This window comes from Cygnus atratus, chromosome 11 (genome assembly GCF_013377495.2).
Source record: "Cygnus atratus isolate AKBS03 ecotype Queensland, Australia chromosome 11, CAtr_DNAZoo_HiC_assembly, whole genome shotgun sequence".
Taxonomy (NCBI): domain Eukaryota; kingdom Metazoa; phylum Chordata; class Aves; order Anseriformes; family Anatidae; genus Cygnus; species Cygnus atratus.
Genome location: NC_066372.1, coordinates 2,138,893 through 2,164,627, shown reverse-complemented (window position 1 = coordinate 2,164,627; position 25,735 = coordinate 2,138,893). Strand labels below are relative to the sequence as shown.

At 35.0% G+C, this 25,735-nt stretch overlaps 1 protein-coding gene and 1 long non-coding RNA gene across 5 annotated transcripts in view; one reads left to right on the top strand and one right to left on the bottom strand.

Moving 5' to 3' along the window:
• Positions 1–18,708, top strand: part of MYO5C (myosin VC) — a 33,238-nt gene extending 14,530 nt beyond the window's left edge. Inside the window, 23 exon segments of the mRNA XM_035554249.2 lie at positions 1,093–1,304; positions 2,520–2,685; positions 3,048–3,194; positions 3,824–3,988; positions 4,209–4,302; positions 4,914–4,977; positions 6,183–6,363; positions 6,953–7,046; positions 7,870–7,933; positions 8,030–8,110; positions 8,490–8,670; positions 9,796–9,928; positions 10,671–10,722; positions 10,941–11,106; positions 11,362–11,449; positions 12,170–12,268; positions 12,975–13,129; positions 14,294–14,383; positions 15,657–15,807; positions 16,230–16,512; positions 17,475–17,649; positions 18,161–18,241; positions 18,500–18,708. Coding sequence (XP_035410142.1) covers positions 1,093–1,304; positions 2,520–2,685; positions 3,048–3,194; positions 3,824–3,988; positions 4,209–4,302; positions 4,914–4,977; positions 6,183–6,363; positions 6,953–7,046; positions 7,870–7,933; positions 8,030–8,110; positions 8,490–8,670; positions 9,796–9,928; positions 10,671–10,722; positions 10,941–11,106; positions 11,362–11,449; positions 12,170–12,268; positions 12,975–13,129; positions 14,294–14,383; positions 15,657–15,807; positions 16,230–16,512; positions 17,475–17,649; positions 18,161–18,241; positions 18,500–18,652 — 3,075 coding nt within the window. The 3' untranslated portion in view covers positions 18,653–18,708.
• Positions 18,709–19,264: 556 nt separating this feature from the next.
• LOC118251721 (uncharacterized) overlaps positions 19,265–25,735 on the bottom strand; it is a 9,317-nt gene continuing 2,846 nt past the window's right edge. For 2 of the 4 annotated variants that reach the window (XR_004779927.2, XR_004779924.2), the window contains exons 4-5: positions 20,566–20,640; positions 19,268–19,846 (exon numbers count right to left, since the gene is read on the bottom strand). This is a non-coding gene — a long non-coding RNA (uncharacterized LOC118251721). Of the gene's footprint in view, positions 19,847–20,565; positions 20,641–25,243; positions 25,314–25,735 lie in introns of all 4 variants that reach the window. The other 2 variants (XR_004779925.2, XR_004779926.2) reach the window with 2 other exon arrangements.

The window sequence follows — 25,735 nt, the reverse complement described above, 5'->3', positions numbered from 1 at the left end:
TGACCATAGACAGATGATGTAATCTCTCTGTGCTTAATATCTTCATTTGTTAAATGACAGATACTCCACCTATATCTGCAAGTTAGTAAATAGTAAAATGGTATACGTTTGCCAGTACTAGAATTTTATGCACACAACGGTGTTACACAGCATACTGAAGAACTGTTCTAAAAATGTGCTATTTTGCATGTTGTGTGTTGAAACCAAAACTTTATCCCAACAGGGTCTTTGACAAGGCCTTTGTAAACAGGTTAAGTAAGTTGTGTTTACCGTTCAGTTTACTGTAATGTGTTTTTTATTTTCCCCACCAAGAAAGAACTGAAAACCCTGGGTCCTCTTGCTCTCAGCTTTAGAAATACCTGACTGCTTTTTGTGTTTCGAATGTCCTTGAATATTTTCCCTTTCTTCTGTCATAACTCTACAACACAGAGATATATATTAGCATTTATTCACTACCTTCCATCTCAGAGGTGGCTGCAGTTCAATAATTTGTGGGTTTGGGGGAACACCAAGAATAGGCAGAGGCCATCGCTTCACTGACAAGGCACAGTTGCATAGGTCCTGTTTTTTAGACAAGTCTGTATTGATGAGACAGGTCCAAGTCAAGCCGGTGATTCAAGTCAGTATGTCAGAACTGAGTTCTAACTCAGGGATGTACAAGACCAAACGCTAGTGTACTTGCAGCCTAGCTCCAACAGAGTCCAAGAGTGAGAGCCTGAGCATAAAAGCTGCTTCTTCCGTGAGCTTTTGCTCTCAGAGCTCACTGATTCAAGGCTAGACATGCACCCAAAGGTAGCTGTAAGTCCAAGGAACCGAATTCCTCTGAGAGGGATGAAGACATTGCTTTCAAGACCTTGATGAAAAGTCCAGACCCTCCTTTTAATCTGATCCTTTTAATCTGTTTCTCTCCTGCTTTCTGACTTTCCCCACTGCCATATACTCTTGTATATAATGAAGGCAGAGGGGATATTCTTATTTGGCAAGATCATGTCATTTCAGAATAGGTTGGTTAAAGTGACGATTTATAAAAGGAATAGAGTGTTTGGTCTACAATAACAAAATAAAAATTTAATATATCGTTTTCTTTTTCAGGATCCTAACCAGTATCAGTTTGGGAGAACAAAAATTTTCTTCAGAGCAGGACAGGTTGCTTACTTAGAAAAGCTACGATCAGATAAACTGAGACATGCATGCATCATGATCCAAAAGAGTGTTCGAGGCTGGCTGCAGCGGAAGAAATTCCTTCGCATAAAACAAGCAGCTGTTACAATACAGCAGTATTTCCGTGGACAGCGGACTGTACGGTATTTTTGGCTGATAAATTAGCATGCTGTTAGGGCATGCCTGAAGGGATCTAGAAGGTCAAACTCATACCCAGCACTAAGTTGGAAGTATAATTTTTATGTAAGAATAATCCAGATTGTATTTTTATCCTCTTTATTGTAATTACGAACTTGAAAAAGTTCAAATTGTTTGGCTGATGAGAAGAAAGGTAATTTAGCAGATTTCAAATGTCTGCCAGATTCCTGAGAGGCTTGTCTACCTGTGAGGAGCTTAGTCTTTAACTAGTGATATGTGACCCAGTAGCTGGCTTGGGGTTACTGCTTAGCTTTAGAGCCAGAGAAGAAATCAGGAAGCAGAAAGGAAAATCAGCTTCCAAGGATCTACAAATTAGTTTGTACAAATTATTAGGAGGCATTGTGCAGCCAAGAAATAGTACAAGTCATTCAAAAAGCAGATAGAGGAGGGAGATGGCTGTATCTAGGCTTTGAAATTTTCAGAAAGACACCATCAGAAGATTGCTTGTGAAAAAAGACATGAAAGTTTGTGGGCTGCTCCCCCTGCTCCATTTTGATTGAAGAAAAAGCTGTATTTTAGATGGTGGATGCCTGTTCTCAGTATCTTCTTCTTCTAGAAACTATCACCCTGAAGTAAGCCAGTGCTATGTGAGTTTACTGAGCTCTAGTAAGCTGCACGTTGTGTTTTCTGTGCATGTGACCTGTAAGGAGGGCATCCCAGCCTTTCTAGCTATCAGCTCACATGAAATCCAGAAAATAATTCACATACAAGACTCTCAAGTTGCTCTTGGAATCTTCTCCCTCAGTTTAGGGTTTAATTAGCACCCAGCAGCAATCTGAGCTGGGATTGACCATGGGCTTCCAGCACTTGAGTTGAGATCTGGTCGCATATAGTAAGCTTTTCCTTCCAGGAGCAACCTAAATGGAACATGATACTCAGTAAATACACCTACCTCCTTTAGGGGACCGTTCATTGTTTTGGTCCCAATTGCACCTCCATCTTGTACTTGGTTGATACAACTTTGCTTTTGTTATTATAAACTAGTTGCATTGCAACTGTTGTCATGGAAGTAAGACTAAAATCTGTGTGTTTCACTGAAAGTAAATAGTTCTACATGATATTCACTGCCAACCAAACTATTTTTGTGTGATTTGTCTGACTCGAATGAGCATGAGAAATCTAATGTGATCTAAGTAAACTTTATTGTCTTTTGAATTAAGGCAAGCCATAACTGCAAGAGCTCTGAAGCAAACATGGGCAGCTATAATTATTCAGAAATACTGCCGAGGTTACCTGGTCCGTAAACTTTGTCAGCTCATCCATGTGGCTGCTGTAACAATTCAAGCTTTTACAAGAGGATTTCTAGCAAGAAAAAAATACCGGAAGGTACAGCCTATTAAAAATTCTTATTTCAGTAGCTGGAAACAGCTACTGCTCTATAAGAAAGATGGTGACAAGGGCAGTGATCCCTATTACTTTACCTTTTGCATGTCTGGTACTCATATCTTGTATTCTTTTTCTACACATTTTCTGTAAAAGTATCGATACACGGTATCTTAGATATAATCTCTGAACTACTAAGAGTTCTAAAGAACTGAGAGTGGTTTCTGTGTGTGCAGTCTGAGTATTTTATTGTTTTGATACCTCTGACAGAAGCATAGAAATGTATATAGATTCACAGAACACTTTACTTGATGCTGATTGAGCCACAGAAAATTACAGACATATGTTAATGTTTTATTTTAAAGATGCTTGAAGAACACAAAGCTGTGATCCTTCAGAAATATGCCCGTGCATGGCTTGCCAGGCGCAGATTTCAGAATATTCGGCGGTTTGTATCAAATATCCAGCTTTCATACAGAGTTCAGCGACTGCAGAAAAAGATAGAAGAACAGGTGAGGAACACCAGTCAGTTTATGATTTGTACTGTCTATTTGTCATATCTATTTGTTGACTAGAGACTTCTGTGAATTATGATATCCATAGTTTTCTTTACAAGACATGGAAATACAGTGGGAATATTATAAGGGATATAATCCCTTATATCATGTCATATGTTATTTTTACTTATAATCTTGTAATTATGATTAAATATTATGATCTAATAACTGCTCTGGATCAATATATTTAATAACTTCGGGGAATCCTGTATTATGTTTCTTTCACAGCTTATTTTTGAGTCAAACCAGTCCAATTATCTTTAAGATAGTAGCTTTAATCTAGTTGGTGGAAACAATCTGTGTTTGAAACAATCAGAATTGACCTGGAATCATGAGCAGAAATAGGCCAGACGCTTCCTCCATAGCTGAGGAGAGGCAAAGCATAGATTGTACTGCCAACGAGTTGCTTGAAAGTAATTCTCTTGGGCCATGAAGAGTTCTACACAAAAAGAAGTTTGATTATTGAAGTACAGAGCTGATTTTTGGCAGTAATTTTTTAGGGGAATATACTAAGAGACAATGCTATTAAACAGTTTCAAGTGTGATTTCTTTTGTTTTATTTTAACCTGTCTTGTTCAACGTAGAGTAGAGAAAATCATGGCTTGTTGGAACGATTGACCAATCTGGCTTCAACTCATATGAATGACTTGGATACAATTCAGAAACTTGAATTAGAGCTTGAAAAGTTAACTGCTCAAAAGAGAACATATGAGGAGAAAGGGAAAAAATATAAAGAGGACAGTGAACAGGTACATTTTCCTTACTTTTTTTAGTGCTTATATTTTAGTTGAAAAATTTTTCATTGCTGGATTTATCAAATGCATGATTATGAGTGTTGCTAAGTTCCATTTTTGTGGGGTGTTGAGGAAGGATGAAGTCCCTATGTACTTGTTATAAATGTAAGACGTTCTGTGACCTATTTCTTCTTCTTTCTTAATTCTATCTTTTGCTTACTTTTTGTGTGTACAGAAAATCTTCAAACTTGAAAATCAGAATAAAGAATTACGAGAACAAAAAGAGACCTTAGAAATAAAGCTCCAAGAAAAAACTGAGGAAATGAAAGGTACAATAATTAACAGGAGGTTTAAAGAAGCGGGTGAAAGTTGTAAAGTCAGTTTTACAGCAAATGTAAATGACTTTTGGTCTAATAAAAAAAAAAAAGTATATATATATATAAAAATGCTGAATTTACAGAAAATTGAAAGTTGGCTCTAATCTTCTCTTCTTTGAAGCTACGTTAGAATGCGTAGTGCAAATGCTTTTAGTATAATAATTAAATTACATTTGTTCTTTGAGTAGCAAAAGCTCTGCTCTTACTGCATTTCCTATCTTGGAGATAGCATGTGCATTCCTTCAAAGTGTCTCTTTGTCCTTCATTCCTTTAATATAGTGTTTTTAAGAATTTAGCTTTGAAGGATTCAAGCAACACATGAAATTAAGTAAACTTTAGAGGAATAAAATTTTGGTGCTTCAGAACTGTTTTATTCTGTAGCATTATTCTGTAGCATTATATCAAGTTTACTATGATAATTCTTGACATTTTAGATAATTTCAGCTTAAAATATATTAAAGATTGCTTATTAAAACAAAAAACTTCTCATTGTGATAACACTGTTTTAATAAATGTACTTAATTGCCTGAAGGTCTTTGAAATACTGCAATATTTTTTGACAGAGAAAATGGATGGCCTCACGAAGCAACTCTTCGATGATATACAAAAAGAAGAAAGTCAGAGAATGTATGGAATCTGAATTCAATTTTTTTGAAACAACATCCATTTTTTCTCTTTCTCTGCCTTTCTTTTTCCTGCTTTAAATATAATCACATCACTTATGAATCTGTTAGTATTCTTGAACAGTAATGCTAGTACTGAAGTTCTTTATGTACTTAGGTGAAGAAGAGCACATGATTGTGGGTCAGTCACATGCAGAAAATTATATTGCAGACTTGAGACTTCTTGTTTTTGCAGTTTCCTGTCTTCATGTATCTTCAAAAATTAAAAGGAGCCCTTGATAATGATGGTGTTTTTGGATATCCTCAGTATTCAGATAGATTTAGAAAGGCAGCTGATGGCCATACCAGTCAGATTTCCTGTGAAGTAATTGTTAAACAACAGAACTGAAAGATTCAGTGTGAAGGAAAGGCAGGGGTTGTATATATTTTAGGTTAAAAATATAGGGGAAAAACTTTTTTCCCCTTTGCTATACTCTTTTCAGGTTTGAAAATATTTTTAGCAATGTATGTTTGTTGCTTTACAGCGTGCCATTCTCAGATCAAAAAATTATTACTGTTTTTATGGAAGAGTTTTACAATAACTCTTTACCAATATATGACAGAGAACTATAGGTACCAAAGAAATGCTGTCCTCTGAAATTTGAAGAGTGCACTGAATCTGTTTCTGAGGCTTGGAAGCTGTGTTCTGCTTCAGTTCAGTCTGATTTCAGTTACAAAAGACTTCAGAGTATAATAAGAGAACTTTTTTGCTGTTTTTTCTGCTTTCCCCATTAACAGTATTATGTTGGAAGCCAGTCCATTCCAGCAGGTGCCAGCAAAAATGCCAAGATTCTTCCGTTGTGTTACTGAGAAGGACATGGGGCTTTCTGCTGCTATGTCCTTCTTCAGTGTACCTGTGTAAATGTAGCAGAGAGTTGCTCAAGTAGGCAAAGAGTTAGAGAATTAGCCTTTAAGTGGAAAAGTTCAGTTCTGTCTTGAATACAGTCCCAATACCTGAATAGGATGTAGGGAAATCCAGGGACATTCTTATCACATTATCATTCATTTTGTAGGTTCATTCTAAGGATGTAGGGTAGCATTTTCAAGCAATTATAGTTCATTTAAGCTTTCTTGACTGAATTATGCCCTTCAAATTAAAAGCAAAACACAGTCCCCTCTTTCACTTCTAAGTGCAGGAAAAGAAAAACATCCTTTCATTGTCTTGTTTAGGATACTTGAAAAAAAAATCCAAAATCAGAAACAAGATTATGAAAAGGAGATCGAATTGCTCAAGGGAGAAATTAAGGTTCTCAAAGAAGAAAAATCTTGGCTACAGCAACAAGTTCAGCAAGAAATTATCATTCAGGATGGCCTGAAAATAGAAGTAGGGCAACTTACAAAACAAGCACAGGTAAAGTATGACTCAATGAATTTTGGAGTCTTTGCTGGATAAAGCAAGTAGACAATGTAGATGTCTTCTTTATAGATTATCTTCATTGTTTGTCCTCAAGAACATTGTTGAACAAATAATAATTAATAAGATGTATTTTATAAATAACTATGTTGTATCGTTTTCATGTAGTATTCAATACAAGTTATTGCTCACAAAAAGAAGTGCATGTTTTCAAGAGTATGACTAATTGTGCATGAATATAGATTTTAATGTATGGATCTTTTTTTCTTCTTTTTCCCAAAAAGGGATTTGTTTCTCAGGTTTGTTTTTCATAAATGTAATTTCTAATCTGACCGTGAAAATACAGTTTTTGTGTGAAGTCACATTTTTTTCCTATGAGTCAATTCCATGACAAAAATACATACTTTTTGACTGCATCATGTTATTGTTCTGCTCTGGTGCCTAAGAAACGGACACTTTAAACAACACATTTTAAGGCTTCTAGCATATGAACTTGTTCATATTAATAATTATCTTTATGATTTAACTGATACTTAGCCCTTGTCATTCACTTTCTGTCTCATTCTGTAATTTGTGTCTGATTAAGAAAATACCTGAGTTGCAAAAGGAAATTGAACTGCTGCAGACACAAAAATTGGATGTTGAAAAGCAGGCCCAGTCACAGAAGCGGGAAATGAGGGGTAAGCTACACATTAGATAATTCAGGGAACTTCCCAAGCATGATGTGAACCAAGGCAGTTTAAATTGATTTTTTTTTTTGTTTGCTAGTATTGACAAAATAATAATAATTAAAAAAAAAAAAAATCTCTTTCTCATTCCAGAGTGCTTTCATTCAATTCACAGCTTTACTTGCATGGGTTAAAACAAAAACCATGTGAGCTTTACGAAGTGATCATTGAGTACCAAGAAACTCTGATTTCAAATTTTTCTTCTGTTTGTTTAAAAATCAATACTAGTAGTTTAAACTTTACTTAGAATTTTTAAAGTATCTCATAGTGACCCAAGAATATGCAAATATACTTTATTTGGCCTTCATTCAGCCTGTTGTTAGGCTCAGGTCTCATAACTGTCTCATACACTTTAAATAACTTGCTGAACTGGGGTCTCTTTGAGAAAAGGTACTAATGAGATCACTGCTGTTGTGCACTTTGTGCAATGCTAAGAATGTCTTACAGGGCAAACCTGTATCTGCAGCATTTAACATAGTAGGCTAGCACAGGAAGACAATCTGTATAACTGCAGCAGTTATCTAGATTTAGAACAGAAAGATGGAACTTTACAGTGAAAGTTTGATGTGTTTTAAGAAACAAAAACCAATGCTAGTAGTGTACCTTAGTACACTTATATACCTCATCATATTCTGGTAGTAATTAAGATATATTTACTTAGTACCAGGAAAGAACCTTACAGATTCAGGAAGAGGTTGGTTTGATTTTTATAATGATAACTTAATTGCAAATATGAGAAGGAAATTATTCATATGATAAACTTTCTTTTTCCCAGAAAAGATGTCAGAAGTTACAAAACAGCTTCTGGAAAGTTATGATTTTGAAGATGTAAGAAGCAGGTAATTTTGTTCTGAGGTCTCTTTTTAAAAATATATATATATATAAGGAATGCATTTTGTTTACCTGCACACTAACAATACTGCCTTGTATTCTAGACTGTCTACGGAGGATTTGGAACACTTAAATGAGGATGGAGAATTGTGGTTTGCTTATGAGGGCTTGAAAAAAGCTACGAGGTTAGTCCAGTTCTTCAATGTTTTTCATAACTCCAAGCTGTGATCTAGAAGATAAGCAGATCAGTGAGTAACTTATTTGGCAGTGTGATACTGAACACCTGTTTAATAAATTAACAAACACTATGTTATATGATTAACTGAGTAGCTTTAACTCACTTTTAACTAGTTTACTACGTCGGTGAAATGTGTGCATGTTTTCAGTCTGGGAAATGTTTCCTTAGAGGTGTTGCACATACCTTCAAACTCTTTTAATGCCCAGGTGATGCAATGACATATCTGCATGTAGAACGCTTTTTTCACTTTGTATGAAACTTGACCCATTGCATTGAGGTCATTACCACATCAGCAATTTTTCCTTTTTTTTTTTTTTTTTAAATAGAGTATTGGAAAGTCACTTCCAGTCTCAGAAAGAAATCTATGAAAAGGAGATTGAAGGTTTGAATTTCAAAGTTGAACATCTTAGCCAAGATATTAATCATCTACAAAAATTATTTCGAGAGGAAAATGACATAAATGATGGTATTCGACTCGAAGTTAGCAGGCTAACTTCAGAAAACATGGTAAGATCAAAGTGTAGTAAAGTATTTTACTGTTACTTAGCAGTTCAATCCAAAAGAGTTTGTGTCACAAAGCCCTCAAAATCGTGAAGTCATGTCCTTGAATTCGCAAGGTTCAAACAGTTGTGGCCATCTAAGATTGCACATCCATACAGGCTTTTTCCCTGCATGCAAGGATAACATGTTAGAATGCAGCTAAAGTTATTGTCTAAGTGTACAGCATGTTGGGGCAGTCTCACAAAGGCCTTTTTTTCTACCCCTCCCCCCCCCCTTTTTTTTTTTACATAAACCTGATTAGGTAATTCTAATCGCAGATTGGCAAAATACTGTTTTACAAACTCTGACTTGGTCAACCCACAACCAGCTTCAGATTTTTATTGTACTTGAGGCATTTAAATTTAGAATTTAGTTATGTTTTTCTCCCCCTGTAGTCAAATTGTAGAAACTAGCATCTTTTGATCTGAAGCCTCTTTAAAGCTGTCTGTGTCTCTCAGTTTGAAAAGTTCTGTGATTTGGTTGTCAATTAAAAAACAGGTGCCTGAGGGGTTAGATTTATGCAGTTTTGAGGTACTCTCCACTAGGGGGCAGCTAACCATATAAAGTCGCTAATACATTGCAGGCAGGACTTCAGAATTTTAACTGGTTATTAGTACTGTGTAAAAACCTATCTAACATCAAGTGCTATTATACTAGAAGACCATATATACTGTATCACTTTTTCTGCTAAGTGAAGTATAGCTCTAGAAATATTTTCAAAACAAACTTCATAAAGTTGAAAACACAACAAAAAGTAACTTATAACATTATTTCTTAAAAATGATAACATACTGATCTTTTTCCAAAGTTATTCAAACTAGGAAAGTTAATTGTGTAATTTCCATTAAACTACAGAATATAAGAATAGTAGTATTGGGTCAGTGCAAATATTTAGTTAGCTCCCTAATTTTTTAAGAGTGGCTGGCAGCAGATGCCTCCAGAAAAGTTACGCAAGTCAGGCAAGTACTCTCCCACAGTGTCTTCCCAGTCTTTACCTATTTGCAGCTGAAGGTCTTCTGATGTCATAGGTACAATTACAGATGTTTCAAAATGAACATGCTGAAATACGCAAATGTCCTTTTTCTCTAAAAGGTGATTCCAGACCTTAAACAGCAAGTTTCTGAACTTGAAAATCAAAAATTAGATCTTGAAAACCGTCTCCAAGAACAGACTGTAAAGTTGAAAGGTAAAATACCATTGTGGTCAGCAGTCTTATAGCTGAGAGGTACATAATGAATTTCCTAGACTTGAATGTGTAAAAGCTGAAGCAGTATTGCTTCATTGCCTGATTACTTACTTAAGTGCCAGTAAAATGTAAAAAAAACACCATGAAAGAAGTGTATAGCTCTGTTATATAGAAGCTCTGTTATTAAACAAAAATATATGCAAATATGTGCACTTTCATTTTTGAACTTTTTTAATGTCATTTAGTTCTGTGGTTTGGATGTATGCAAGTGTACTCAGCAGGGCTAAGAATATATGAAGCAAAGTATGCTCTTTGGAAACAGTCTGAAAGTAAAGATGATTTGGAAGTTAAGTTGTACTCCATGAGGTGAAATTCAGAGGGTGTTGAAAAATTCAGAGTAGGAGACAGAGAAATGTTCATGTTAAATTTGCTTGTTTGAAAGTACTTCTCTATTTAGGAAAGCGTAAGTTGCTGTGGGTTCTGTATCTCTAAGTGTAATGTCTTCCTTGGCAACTTATTTTTTAAAAATTTACAGTTTGTTTGACTGTCAACTGCAAGAAGTTAATTATGTCAAAATTCCCTATCACATATAATCTTCTGTGTGGAATACTCAAATGTTTCTCTGCATTATGTGATTATATTCAATTTTGTTATAAAAAAAAAATTATGAGTGTAAGAAAAGATTTTACTAAATACTAGTACAGAACAGTAAGTAAATGTGATCTTGTTTTTCTTGTGTTTGGTGTTTTGTTGCTAATTATTGCTGGAAAAAAAATGAAAGAGATGTCTAATCAGCTGCATCATGAGCCAGAAGGGGACAGAACACTAAGGAGGTAAATAGATTTATGTTTCCTTTTTTTTTTTTTTTAAATAATTTAAGATATGTAAGTGTTATAGGCTGGGCTTGACAATCACTTAAAATTGAAGTACCACTTCCAAAATAAGATTCACCTTGCAGCCTTGAATACAGCTCATAGGTAATGGGCAAGTATGATATGACTGTGCTTTAACAGAAGAACAGTAAAAGACAAAGTTTCCTGTCTGTTTCTAGAACAAATGAGGCGCAGAACGAAATAAACATAAAAGCCAAAGAGAGATTGAATGTCATAACCCAAGAAATTGAAGGGCTGAGCAACGGTTTGAAGCAAGATGAAATCCATGATGAAGTAAAAAGCAAGATAAAGCAAGAAACGACTCGACTTACTGTGGAAAACATGGTGAGGAAATGAAATCCTCATTAAGAAACTGTACCTGAAATGCAAGATAAAAAGAAAGAAATCATGATTGTATGGTATGGGCAGCATGCTTTCTCAGTTCATTGGGGAGAAAAAAGGTAGAAAAGTTTCATTTTTCTTCCACCGAATACAAGTAAAAATACATTGTAATGGTTTTAATTGTGGCAATAGCATGTAGCAGTAGAAAGCATTTCTTTATTGTGATTTCTTTGAACTCACTGACTTTGATTATTACAGGATCTTGAAGAAAAACTAGACATGAAAGATAGAATAATAAAAAAATTGGAAGATCAGATCAAAACTCTTACCAAGACTATTGAAAAAGGTAAAATATTGTGTGATTACTATTAGTAGTAGTAGTAGCTTTGGATGTTCAGCGTGTGTTGTAGAGGAAGTAGATTTACAAAACTGAAAAAAAAAAAAGTAGGGCTTTGGGGTGGAGTTAGAAATTTAAAACCTCAGGAAAAAGTGCCAGGGAACCATCAACGGAAATTTTATAAAAGCCCCTTCCTGTATTTTTTTTTCCAGCTAAATAATAGGCACATATGAGACCTAGAGTATATGATAAAGTTTAATTCAGAGGCATCAGGTTCTGTCAACAAAAATTAATACATATCCTCACACAAGCTGTCTCTGAGACAACAGAATGTTAGTTTTGCATCAGATGAGTATCTCCTCACATAGGTCTTCAGATGGCAGGTGGTTACTGATATGAGGTTAGTTTGTACAAAATTCTTACATAGCAAGTAATTCTTCACTGTAGAATGCACTTCAAACGGATGCAGAAGTAACTAAAGTAGAGATGTGCCACTGCTATTTATTTGCCTTATTCATGTAAGTGATTCCACTGAATCCAGTGAAACTATTCACATGAATAATATGAATGTTATTTAACTCAATGCTTGGAACTGTAAGCTAAAAACATTAATGTGAACAGAGCCTGTACTCTATTAAAGAGAAACTGCTTTTCTCCAGTAGTTTGTTCTAACATATGAATGATGACTTAGTCATTTATCTGCAGTTAACAGTGCTTTATGTTTGGCAGTTAATGAAGTTCACGTGCCAACTTTGTCCAAAGAGTACATTGGAATGATGGAGTACAAAAAAGAGGATGAAGAAAGGATTGTTCAAAATCTGATCCTTGGTATTTTAGTAACACTTCACTTAAGTAACATTTTATCAGTAGTCAGTGATTGTCAGTGTAGAAAAATACAACAAAAACTACAAGATGTTTTCATTTATGTTCAAAGATGGCTTTATCCCTCTCTCTTACTACTATAACCACTTGGGGATGCTACGTTGCTCTTTTTCTACTGCCAGTCATTTCAAATACAAAGAGCTTTATCTGTGTTGCAATCATTTGTCTGACTCTTAAATTATTCTATCATCTTCCTTAGTATCTGTTCATTTATAAAGCTATAAATCTCAGGAGCAATCTAGGGACTTGAGTTTACTTTCTTTCTAGTCATACAGGAAGTAATTTACTTTATTCCTGGTCATCATTCTGATCTCTAAGGTCCCTTCCAACCCAAGCCATTCTGTGATCTACTAAGTTTTGTAAATCATTGGGCATATATCCACATGTGATGTATTAATCTCATCTGTCCTTTCTGTATCATTCCTTTCACTGAAGGGAACTTTACTTTCATATTTCTCTTGTAGGGGAATTCTGCCCTTTTTCTGAGTTACTTCACAATATCAGTCTTACTGACAAACCAGATTTTTGCATTAGTTTGCAGTTAATAGTAAACTCAACAATGTTTTCATGCAATTCAGCTTGTCTTTTTCAGAATGACAATTTAAATCTTTTTATTTTTATATAATAATCCTGACCACTCTCCTCTATGCAGATTTAAAGCCACGTGGAGTTGTAGTTAATATGATACCTGGCCTTCCAGCTCATATCCTATTCATGTGTGTGAGGTATGCAGATTATCTGAATGATGCTGACATGCTGAAATCTTTCATAAATGTAACCATTGATGGCATCAAACAAGTTGTTAAGGTAGGAATTCTGTTTGGCTGTATTGTACTTTTTGATTTTTATGTAAGGTTTATGAGGTGCATGCACAATACCCGAGAAATGCTGACACTTTCATTTGCTAGTATTTCTATAATTAATAACTATTATTAGTGACACTCTTTTTTTCCTGTTAGTGGTAGTATGCATATAAAGTCTCCAGGTAAGGTTCCACTGTGCTGAACACAGTAACACGTACTGACAGAGATCATCTTTATCTGAAAAACTTGTTGGCAAAACCATTTTAAGTATTTTACATCTAAAAATGAGTAGTTAATTAGGTTTTAAGTGCAACTGTGCTTTCAGCACAGGTAAAAGTTGGATGGACAGAAATGAAGGTTAGTATATTTGTCAGTAGACAGGTATCAGTTTTTTTTTTTTGTATTTGTAAAATCAGAAGGTTTTGTATTTCTGTTCTACTAGAGTAATGTTTTCTTGACATGTTATTTGGTACTTCAGCATTAGTGCCTGAATGATTAAGGTTACTTTGCCAGCTAGTTTACAAAACCAAGATATAAATAAGAATCATTCGTCTGTTGTCTCATCTATGTTACAAATTCCGCTATTTGAATGCTTTATTGTGGATTTAGAATGTAGTAAAACACCAGGCATGCTTTGTAACACAGGTAGGAATGGACCATGGCTTATGCAGTTGAATTTGTTATGTAAAGAATGCCTGTGGTTGGTTCACACGCACACACAAAAAATTATACAGCAGTTTATCCATAAGAAAATGCTTGTGCATATTAGGCTAACAAAAAGAAAATGTGTAGTTAGAATTGTGTTTATATGTAGTTCAGTTTCATTTCTATATACAGGCATTGTTCACGCTTTTGCAGGAAGGCCTCCAGTACACTATCTCACTACACATAGAAATGTGTAAAACTACTTCAGACTAATGTATTTAGCGTGTCTCATATAAGAATTAACCAATGTTTTAACAAATAAAAGAGGGGTCTTTTTTTCTGTATATATGTTAACCCAAAAAAAAAATGATTTGTACAGTTAGCATGTTACAGATGCTATTATGTTCCTTCTGCCTTAGATGCGTGCTATTATGCCAACTCTGTAGTAGTCTTAAGTTTCATCTTTGAAATTAAGTTAACTTAGTAAGACAATGCCATTATAAGATTGCTCTGTCATTTTCAGGAAAATTCAGAAGATTTTGAAATGTTGTCCTTTTGGCTTTCCAATACGTACTATTTTCTTAACTGTTTGAAGCAATACAGTGGGGAAGAGGTAAGAGTGATTTCATCAAATCATTTCATTACTTTACTTTTGTCAGACTTTAATTCAATAAGCAAAATAAACAGAGATAATCAATAGATTCACCAGGTCATCACTGTTCCTTCAGGATATTTTGATATTTGTAATATTGCAATATTTGTATTGCTTTGCAGTGGTGATATATCTTACACAAATAATAAGACAGTGTAGAATTACCTGATCAAGTGAAGCCAAAAAAACATAAAAGTGCTGAAGTCAGTTAATTTCCTAACATGGAAACTGTTATGTAAATGGAACTCTATACATGAGTTTAATGTGAGCTGGACTTCAGATGTCCAGCTGCATATATATGAAAGGGTTTAGTTGCTTTATAATTGTGACCACTTCAAACACTTGCTGCTACTAATATGAGATTACTGAAGAAATTCTCTGGAAAGGAGCAATATAATAAAGACCTCTTTTTTTTTCCTGTATTTAACTTGCTTGTTTAAGCTAAATTTTATCCCGTGATTCAAAATTGTTTTAAATTGCAAACTCTTACTATATTTTACTGCTAGGTTTTATTAATTTACATAGCCTGAAGCAAAATTGCACAGGCACATCAGGATTAAAGCCAATAGGTGCCATAAAGCCTTGGAACCACAGTAACTGTGTACTATCTAAACAACAGTGCTCCCTCTTGTGGCTATATCGATAAAATCTAAAGAGCAATGAAGAATTGAAAACATTTAAATTTAATAAATAACAATCTTTTGTCGTTTAATCCCAACAGTAGGGTGTGGTCTGAACCCAGAATTTAGTGTGTTGATCTATGTTTGTAGTTCACACAAGTTAGGATTCAGCCTACGTTTCTTGAAACAGAATTTTCCTGATGAAAAGTCCAAAAATGAGATCCCTTTGCAGCAATAAAACATACATTGTTAATTATCATTTTTAATCATTTTGCGAAAGGAATTTAAACAACTGGTTTTTGTTTTTTAATTAAATAGTTTGATTTCTGTGTATGTGATCTAGGAGTTGCTGCAAAGTCCAATGAAATCTAGGCATGCCTTTCCTTTGGCTTTAGTATGCTTTTGGAACAGAGTAAGCATGAACATTAAATGGAACAATAAGTGCAAGAAGCCCAGAGCTAGATGCATCCATTGCAGTTAGCAGTTGCTTTCACTCATTCTGAGACCATTTTGGCCAGAGACAGAATGGATTACTCTAATACATACATTGGAATATAATACCAATTTATAATGTTATGTGATTTCTGATAATTATATCTACAACTTAATTGTAGGAATTTATGAAGTCTAACACCCCACGTCAGAATAAGAATTGTTTGAAGCATTTTGATCTGTCAGAATATAGACAAATTCTTAGTGATTTGGCCATTCGTATCTATCACCAGTTCATTGTTGTAATGGAGAACAACATTCAACCCATGATCGGTAAGACAGCAAAACTCCAAACACAGTTAAATCTAGCTTGTGAAGTACATGAATAAAGATTATACATGGAGGGAAGGGATGGGACAGACTTCTTCTTTCTTTCATTTATACGTGTGTACCTGCATGTGTGCTTCTGCACATATAAATTCCACTGTTACATCCCCACAGGGCTTGGAGAGACTTTTTCCTCTGAACAATTTCCTTGTGTGGTATAATGCTTTGAAACAGACCAGCCTTCTGCAGAACAAATAGGCTTTTCAAAATTTTTGTGCTCCAGAGTCCTTTGTCAGTATTTTATTTTTCTTCTATCATTTAAATTTTAAAATATCCTAACGTTATATTTAGTTTAAGAACTAAGTTAATGTAACTGAAAGGAGCCTTAGGAGTGTTAGTCTTACCAGTTGTTTTTTATTGTATTTCAGTACCAGGCATGCTGGAATATGAAAGTCTCCAAGGAATTTCTGGCTTGAAACCTACAGGGTTCCGTAAACGTTCTTCTAGTATAGATGACACAGATACGTACACAATGACCTCTATCCTGCAACAACTCAGCTATTTTTATAGTACTATGTGCCAGAATGGCTTGGACTCTGAGCTTCTAAAGCAAGCGGTGAAGCAGCTTTTCTTTCTGATTGGAGCTGTCACCCTCAATAGTCTCTTCCTCCGCAAGGACATGTGCTCTTGTAGAAAAGGAATGCAGATAAGGTAAAGCCAGTAAACTTTCAGCAAGCAGTTGATTGAGAATGAATTTTTAACATTTTTATGTAACCTAGTCCTTTATTATTAAGTCATTAGATTATTATGTGACCATTCTGCTGGAAGTAGTCAATTGTTTTTTATTTTGTTTGTTTTTGTTTTGTTTTGTTTGTTTGTTTTTTAAACTCTTTTTGAAAAAAATAGATCTTAAAAGGCAAAGCCAAGCTTTCTCAACCTAAAACAATACAAATCATGCTATCCATGGAAATGTTGATGTAGGAAAAGACAGAGAAAATGACAGTCTAAAGCTCAAAGGTGGTCCTATGTTCAGTATTCTTCCTATGCTTGTGGGCTCATGATGATGAATAGTATTTTTAATTCTAAACAGGTACAGTGTCCCCTGTCTGGCAAATAGACAAAAGCAGACTTGATTTTTTCATGCTCTGCAGTGAGAAAAGCACTGAGACAGAGCCATTAAGGGTTCTCAAAAGTTAAAAAAGAAAGCTTTAGGTCTTCAGTTATAACTCTGATCTGTAATGTGCAAAGATTGTTCTAATCTGTATAAGCTCCATTGTAAATTAGTATTTTAAAGATATATAGTGCTATAATATAATTGCCAATGCCAGTATGTATTGGTATTTTTCTGTAACAAACGGCTAAACTAATAATTTGCTTTCTATTGTCCAAGCTTTAAGAAATAATAAAAAATAAATTAATCCCCTGTATATTTTATTTTTTTAACTTAAAAATCAGCAAATTAAATTAAATAAATTAAAGCAAATAAAATTAAAAATCAGAAAATTATCTGATTTTTATGATCTACAGGTATGTTTTGTTGTGTGTTTTTTTTAACTTAAACTGTATGAATATGAATATTGCATTAGAGAAACAAAGATTTTAGAAGTCTTTAATATAGCTTGATTGGTAGAGGGAGCCTGACGTTTCTGTTGTTTGTTCATGGTTTAACCCAGATGTAATATCAGCTATTTGGAAGAATGGCTTAAAGACAAGAATCTTCAAAGCAGTAATGCCAAAGAAACTTTAGAGCCTCTAGCTCAAGCAGCATGGCTCCTTCAGGTCAAAAAGATCACAGATGATGATGCCAAAGAAATATGTGAACACTGCACATCTCTTTCTACTGTGCAGGTAATGAACCATTTGTTTTATTCTGGCACTGACTGCAGAATCTTGCCTATCTAAAATAATTTGTTGCAAAGAGCTATTGACCTTTCATTTGATAAAAGTAGCATTCCTCATCATTCCACGTCACCACTTGTTATATTGGATTTTTTAACCCCATATTCCTGATTGTTAGCATTTTAACTGCTTCTGTGAGGAATATCTGTCTGCCTTGTTCCATCTCATCTTTTATTCCACAATGGATTTTTGTTTTATTTTGTCAGAGGCTCTTTTTGTTGTTTCCTTTAATCAGTTTAGCTTTCTCTACATCTTCTTGATCCTGCTGACATCCTTGGAAATGATTCATAGCAGTCATCATCTATGTAACAAATCATCAGGTTACCAGTCAAAATTATCTCTCTGTTGTAAAATTCCTACTGAAACTTCAATTAAATACCAATAAAGATGGTATTTAATTCTTCTTTTCATCTGCTTGCTTCTTGTGACATACTAAAATAGTCTTTTGTAATTTGAGCAGATAGTTAAGATCCTCAACTCATACACTCCAATAGATGATTTTGAGAAAAGAGTGGCTCCATCATTTGTTCGTAAAGTACAGGTAAGTGCTACAACTACTCCCTCTCAAATTAAAGTTAGAAGTACTTCATACACACTGGTTTTGATGCTACGTATTTATACTTGACCCTTACGTCAAATTATGACTAAGTTGCTCATTTTCTACACATTTGGAGTTGATCAAGAGAAGTCTCCTTTATATTACCTGAAAGGGAAATGTGCAATGAGAAGTAAACAATGTTAATGTTTTGGGTTTTATTTGTAATACAGTATTTTCTTACCCTTTCTGGTATGATTTCAGGCTATGCTAAACAATCGTGAGGACGTTCCACAGTTGATGCTCGATACCAAATATCTATTTCAAGTGACGTTTCCTTTCACTCCCTCTCCACATGCCTTGGAAATGATACAAGTCCCCAGCAGCTTCAAACTTGGCTTTCTCACAAGGGTTTAATAAAACTAATGCGCTGGTATTTTCTCAGAGACTAAATAAAGACAGGCAGACTTTCATGGTTCATTTCTCCAGCTGGTGGATGGCACGGTAGCTTGCAGTGAATTAAGCTGTTAAAACCTTGTTCTAAAGTCAAGACTTAAAAAGTAGGAATAATTTCAGCTTGCAGTTTCTTTCTCTGTTTTCTTACTGTACTTCATTCTTCATTGTAGTCCTACAATGATGACGTTTTCAGCTGGACATAAAGCTGACTGCAGTTTCTTATACCACACTTGATGAGGAGACAAGTTTTGCATTGGTTCTTTGTCAGTAACCCTAAAGCATGAGTCATAGGGGAAAACTACCATGGGATAAATGTTATTACTTTACAGTTTTCCTTGCCTTTGCTTTCTGTAACAAGAGATTTTTTTCCAAGGTAATTCTATTCATTGTCTTGATATTCTGGATCTGTTTTACAGCAGCTTTCAGCCTTTTATGCTTTTTAGGCCTTTATTCATTCCATGAAATAAGTCTCACATAATAGTTCACAAGAAAACTATAGAAGGATGGAACAGAAGGTCCTCCCACAATTTTTATTTTATTTTATTTTATTTTATTAATACAAATAGCTACATTGAACCAGTCTAAGAGAATTGCTGTTGTAATAAACATATATTGTCTTTTGTAGGCATGCTGGCTTGGTTCACTCAGGCCGAATGCTTACATTACTGTTCAGGCACACCAGACAGCTCTTTAGCTCTTTAGGGGGAATTTGGGTGCTTTTTTTTTTTTTTTTTTTTTGAAGGCAGATTTTAGTTTTGTTCTCTGCAATGACACGTCTGCATTTTCATATCAGTCATTAGCGTAGAAAAGTCAGACATAAAATTCCTATTGTGATCTAGGTTTAAATTACAAGTTTTTTTTAAAAAAAAAAAAAAGAAAGAAAAGAGTTCATCTCCTGTTTTGGGTCCATCTCTAATGCAGTGTCTTTCAGAACATATGCTGAGTATGCACACATGTACACATCTTTTTCCCATTCTTTTTTGCTTGTTTCCCTCCCTCAATTCTGACATTGAGTAGGAGTGAATGCAGCTATTGTGATCTGGTCTTACTGATAAACCAAGCTTAATTCCTGGCATTGAAATTAAATAAATATATTTCATTTAAACTGCAGGATCCTTAGAAGTAGTCCTCTTTTTGCGTTGTTCAGCCTTCTTCCTGTAGGCAGAATGCAAAGAATAACAGCTTTATTTAATACTAGACCCTGTCAGAACAACTGGAGAACCAGCATTCACCTTACTACAATCCTGACAGTCATTAGAAATTCCTCAGTAAATTATGCTAGTTTTCTAGCTAGGTTATTAGATGTAATTATGAAAATTGAATGCTAAAGCTTTGAAATACTTCTAATTGTTTTAGTTAATTTAAACATTACAGGAAGAATCAATTTTATTATTATTATTATTATTATTACATAGTGTTTAAAATCTGTAAATATAAAGAAGGACTGTTTTTTGCTATTTCCCATCCTTGGTATTTACTGTGAACAGTGACATATTCATAGTACTATCCACAGAGATGCATGAAAAATATATGAAGGAATTTTTTTGTATTTTGTTCAATAGCAATAAAAGTTGTACAAAATGTCACAGATGTATAGGTACATTAGTATTCTTATCTGTTAAATAAAAATTAGCTTTTAAATCAATCTGTAGTGTTTCAAGTGATGGAATAATTATGTTTTCAGTGAAGAATTATTTGAATATACATATGAATATATATTATTTATATATACACATTGTGTATATTCCTATCAGAATGGTTATGCTGTTGCTGGCTCCACGTGAATTTCTATAAGTATTTTAAAGCAAGCAAGTTTAGTTGCTATAAATTGTGTATAGCCTTTTTTACAGTTACTGGAGCTGCACGTCTGTTACCTGGTACGGTGTGAGTAAAATCCCAATCCGCTCTTAAATCTACGTCCCACGGAAGTATCGGAAGGTATGTATTGTCTGTATGACAAAAATTTCTTGATAAAGGAAAATCGTTCTGACAATTTGGTGCTAAATTATTTTGAGAGGTTTGTGTGAAATATGCTGTTAGCGCTGTGTATGCAAAGAACAAAGTATATTTTAAAATAAAGTTTAAAATAATCAGTATTTACTGTATGCTGTCAGAAACTTAGTGTGCTTGTTGACGTTAATGCCTTTAAACAATACGTAGATACAAAACTTTGTCTGTTTTTATAATTCTTCAAAATGTAAGGAGCAGTATTAGTGATGAAGGGCAGATACTTGAAAGAGGCATTACTGAGGTTAACTTTCCTAGAATGATAGTAAAGGAGAAAGCTATTGCATTCAACTGGAAAAATACTGGATGATCCTTACTGCAGTGGGAAAGCACCGAAACTGCTTATGGAGAGGGTTTAGGCATGTGACTCCTGCAGTTTCTGGCAGCTGGACTCAACAGCATAGGTGATACCTTTCCCTCCTGTGTTTCCATAATATTTGGGTTAAAAATAAAAAATTAAAATTAGGATGGTTTTCTTCTACCCAAACCTGTGTTGGACTGAAATCTAATTTCCCATTTTTTTCTTCTCACGTTGCCTTATGTTGTCTTGACTATTGAATGCAAACATCTAATGGCATGATATCAGTGACTTCAGTGGAGTCACAGCAGATGTGACTTCAGCACTTTTAAAGTTTTTCTGATGTGATTTCATAAATATCCCTGCAGCTAAAGAATCCAGTAAAGCAGAAATTTTTAATGTTGTTGATTTCCGAGTTACTGTCTTAAAATGGGTGAACAATGAAAGTATATCCAAGGAAGAACAAGCATGGCCACCACTTGTATTAGACTTAGAATTTTCTTTAAGAATATGAAGTAGATTTAACATTGTCACTGTCGTTTGTCAGAATGTCAATTTGATAGGTGGAAAAAGCAGTAGTCAGCCACCTTCCCAGTAGTATGCTTAACATTAGGAAACTATCCAAAAATTGCTGCAATATGAAATGAGCAGGCAAGGTCTATTTTGCCTAACACTGTATATTGTTTGTTCTGTATTCTAAGAGGGCAGTTAAAATAAAGCCTCTAAACCATAATCATCAGTACAGAACTGACCTGAGGTGATGCAACTAGAGAGGCTGAGCTTTAAATACCCTTTAAGTAGCCTTAATAATAGGGAGGTTGCCTTTCTACATTAGCAGTTGCATACGGCTTATTTACTCGTCTTGAGAAACGCTGGGTTATTGTTGTTTGAAAAGGTAGGCAATTTTGCATATTTACCAACAAGATTCATTGTGCAGAATTTCTCTACAAGTGGCATATTTGTTAATGTTTCAGCATGCTGCCATTTTTATACTTCCACTGTATCTTTTTAAAAATGTTCAAAAATTCAGGCTACAGCATGGGAAGAAATCTTTTTAGATCTTTTAAGGTTAAAGTCTTTGTAACAGTGATGGTTTTGTATCATATTTTAAAAAGATATAAAGTATCTTATGTATAATACTACTTTTAATTATTTGGAAGTTTTGCTGGCTTCTCTTGCAGTGAAATTTGTGTGTCGTAATCTCATCTAAAGTAAAGCACTGATATCAGGCATAATTCACCCTGTATGTTACTCCAGTGAATTCTCTTGCTTTATCTAAAATTTATCTAAAATTAATTCCGCCCAAGGTATTTATTCAAAGCCTAATAGATCATTGTCTAAAGTCTCTAGGTCTAATAATGATATTTTAACTAAGATGACATTTTTTTCTGTGATATTTTCATTTTACACTTCTTATGAAGTGGAAGTTTTCCTCCCAAAGTCTTGTTGGGGTAATGTCTTAAGACTTCATATCAAGTACATAAATCTATGTCACCTGAATTGCCCTCAGTGGGAATCTTGAATTCAAAGAATCTCTGAATAAGAATTTATTCAGTTGTTAAATATCGAGATTTAAGAATCTAGCACAGTTGATCCCTGCTGTTACAGTCACTTTAAAGCTATTAGATAGACTAGTACAGGGAAGCTCATTGAAAGGATAGTGGCTTGGTGTCTTGGGCTCACTGTTTGCAAAATAATGCATTAAAAACGTCAGGGCGTATTTGTTGGTTTTCAGCAAATGGGTTATAAACCCCGTTGACTGCGTATAGCTGGCTGAAAGCTCCATGCAAATTTATGATTAAAATGCTGTAGTTCATGTTAGGGCAGATTTCTTCTCACATATGTTGGGATGAAGTTATGCAACTCCTTTAGACAACAGAAGAAACTTCTATTGACTTCGCAGGACAAGATTTCCAGGTTTATCATCTCATTTTTCAAGTTGTCCATGGAAAAATGTAAGACTAAGCAGCAAAATGGAGGTGCATAGAATAAACTTTGATTTGTTTTTTACATAATGTCCGGCCAAATTCTGAAATCTGCATAGTTCATTCAATTTATTTTGCTCCATATAAAATCTCCTTTACAATAGCTTCTTCTAACTCATAAGCTCATTATTTATGTTTATGTCAAAACCTGTTAAACATCTAGATACTGTTAAACGCTTACATTGAGAGAATGGGAAATACTACATCTTCCCTACGAAAAATGTAAGGAGAAAAATGGCATTATGATGGTATTGTTGTTTGTTATTCTGAATCTCAAAGAGTTTCTCATTCTCTATTGCTGATAGTGCTTTGATCCTAAAGAAACCTGGCTTGAGAACAAAAAGGGGGTTCATAATAACACAGCTTTCAGTGTGCTGAAGCATCACTTTCTGCTCAAGCAGCACATTGATCATAATGTTTTTGAAACTGCTGACTGAATCCTAGGCCATCTTTCAGCTTTAAAAATAATACATAATATTGAATATTTAATAATAGAGTGAAAAAATAAATATTTGTGAGAAATCTGCACTGATCAGCTGCTATGCATTTCTAGTTACTGTCTACTGGCATTAAATGAAAATTAAAAATCTGCATTGTCATTAATCGATGTGCAATCAGTGCACATTATAACAAAATACATATTTTGCTTGTATTTTTCTTCATAGAAATACAATCTGCAGATCATACAACTGTCTTGCATATAGTGACAGTTCATGAAGCCTGAGAGATTAGTCACAGAGAGAGATTATCTAGTCTGTAGATGTCTATATACAGCCTAAGCTGCATTAGCTACCAGAGCAGTAGCAGGAAGCTTTGCACTGTACTGGAACACACTCTTTTTCTTCTCTCTTTCAGCTGTCTCATACTGCAAAGATGTGTGACCAGACCTTTTTAGCGGTTGTATTCGGTCCATGTGACAAGTGCTCCAAAGAGAAGCCCCTTAGGGCTGTTTACATCAAATCAGAACAGCTCAGCTACTGCTCACTATGTGTGGAAATGGTATGTTACTGATTTTATCAGCTGGAATGTGAAAAGCCTGCAAGAATAGGAGTTGGATATATTAATGGTCTGTTCTGTTGGATTTTTTCGGGACAGCAAATAAGCATTGCTAGGCCTGAAGGCCGGCTACTTCTAACCCAAATAAACACCTCTGCAGACACCTGATGTTATTCCTTGAGTCTGGAACAGACATGGCCCCCGGGTTCAAGGATATGTTTTTTGATTCTTGATTGGAAAGTGGCCATGAGATTTTTGCCCTAGGGCACTGCATTCCTTAGCTAAGCAAATGTTACGTGCCTGTCTAAACTCTGCTCTGAGGTATATGCATGCAAGTCTGCTCAGCCTGTAATATTGAGTGTTGCCCATTACCTTTAACAGAACTTCCAAAAGAGACAAAACTATTGCGATGGACTGACTCAGCAGAGATGAGGGGAGTTGCAGTTCGTCTGATCTGTTTCAGCTTCACTGAGACAGAACTGGAATGCTGTCCTCATGGCCTACACTTCATACTGAGACCAGGTTTTCTCATACACTATGTGCAGTACTTCGGTGGGGGATCTGTCAGAGCTGGAGGTAGTTACAATGAGGATAAAGTGAGAAAAGAATAGTAGAGGCTCTTCTGTTACCATGTGTGTGTACCCCCACAGAAGGTGGTAATGGGGGAGATGAGCAAACGTGCTAGCCAGATCAGCAGGGCCTGTCATAATACCTGCATGAAGAAGGAATGATGTTGGAGGCATTGAGATCTTCAGTAATTACTGGTGAGGTGACAACCCACTCTCCTAGCAGGAAGCACTGTCCTGGCGCAGTCACAGGATTTTTTTAGATGAGATACAAAGCTAAGGTACCTATGTGGTCACTGAGGAGCTGGTCTCCAAAACTGCTTTTGCAAACTGAGGAATGTCGTTGTCCTGATTATACTCCAGCTTGGAGTTACTCTATTTCATCTTCCTGAACCATTGTGTAATATCATTTGGAGAAGACTTCCTTCACTGCTTCTTCCCCAGAACTGGTCACTACCGTAACTTGAATAGTGTCCAGTAGGTTGTTGTATTTAAATGTCAGATGAAATAATCTCTGCAGGAATACCAAAAGGTTTAACTAACTGTGTTTAGAAAACATTATAAGACAGACAGATGAGAGAATTGATTTGGTGATTATAGATGGTGCAATGTGTACAGTTCACTGACTGACACATCATAATCACGTCACATTGTTTAGGAGGAAATTTAGATGTAATGAATATAAGACAAAAGACGGTACCTTCCTTATTTACTTGCTTCCCCTGACTTTTGAAGCCGCTGCTTTGTTCAGGTCCTTCTTGGCCAGCAGCCTATAAATAGCAATTTATCTAGTAAATTTTTGCATGACTTGCTAAATGCACACTGAAGTTTCAGGAAACTGGCTGTTTGTTACTTATAGTTCCTGCAACTTTCTCTTTATTATTTGCACTATAGAAGTTAGACTCCTACCAAAAGAAACAGCTGCTAAGTGGAAGCAGACTGAGACTTCAAAAAGAATTGCCTCAGTACCTAACAGCCTGTTAGGCTTTGTATTAGCACTGCAGTAGGATCTTGGGCTTTCTGGTTGATCTGACTTCAGCTTGCTTCTTCATATTTATTTGGCAAAAGAGAATTAAAAACAGCTAACTGGAACACAGAGAGCTCTTTGCAGTAGTAATGGAATGCATATAGATAGGAAAGTAGTATCCTTTACTTTTTGTAACTGATTTTTCAGAGCTGTGGCGATGCTTTG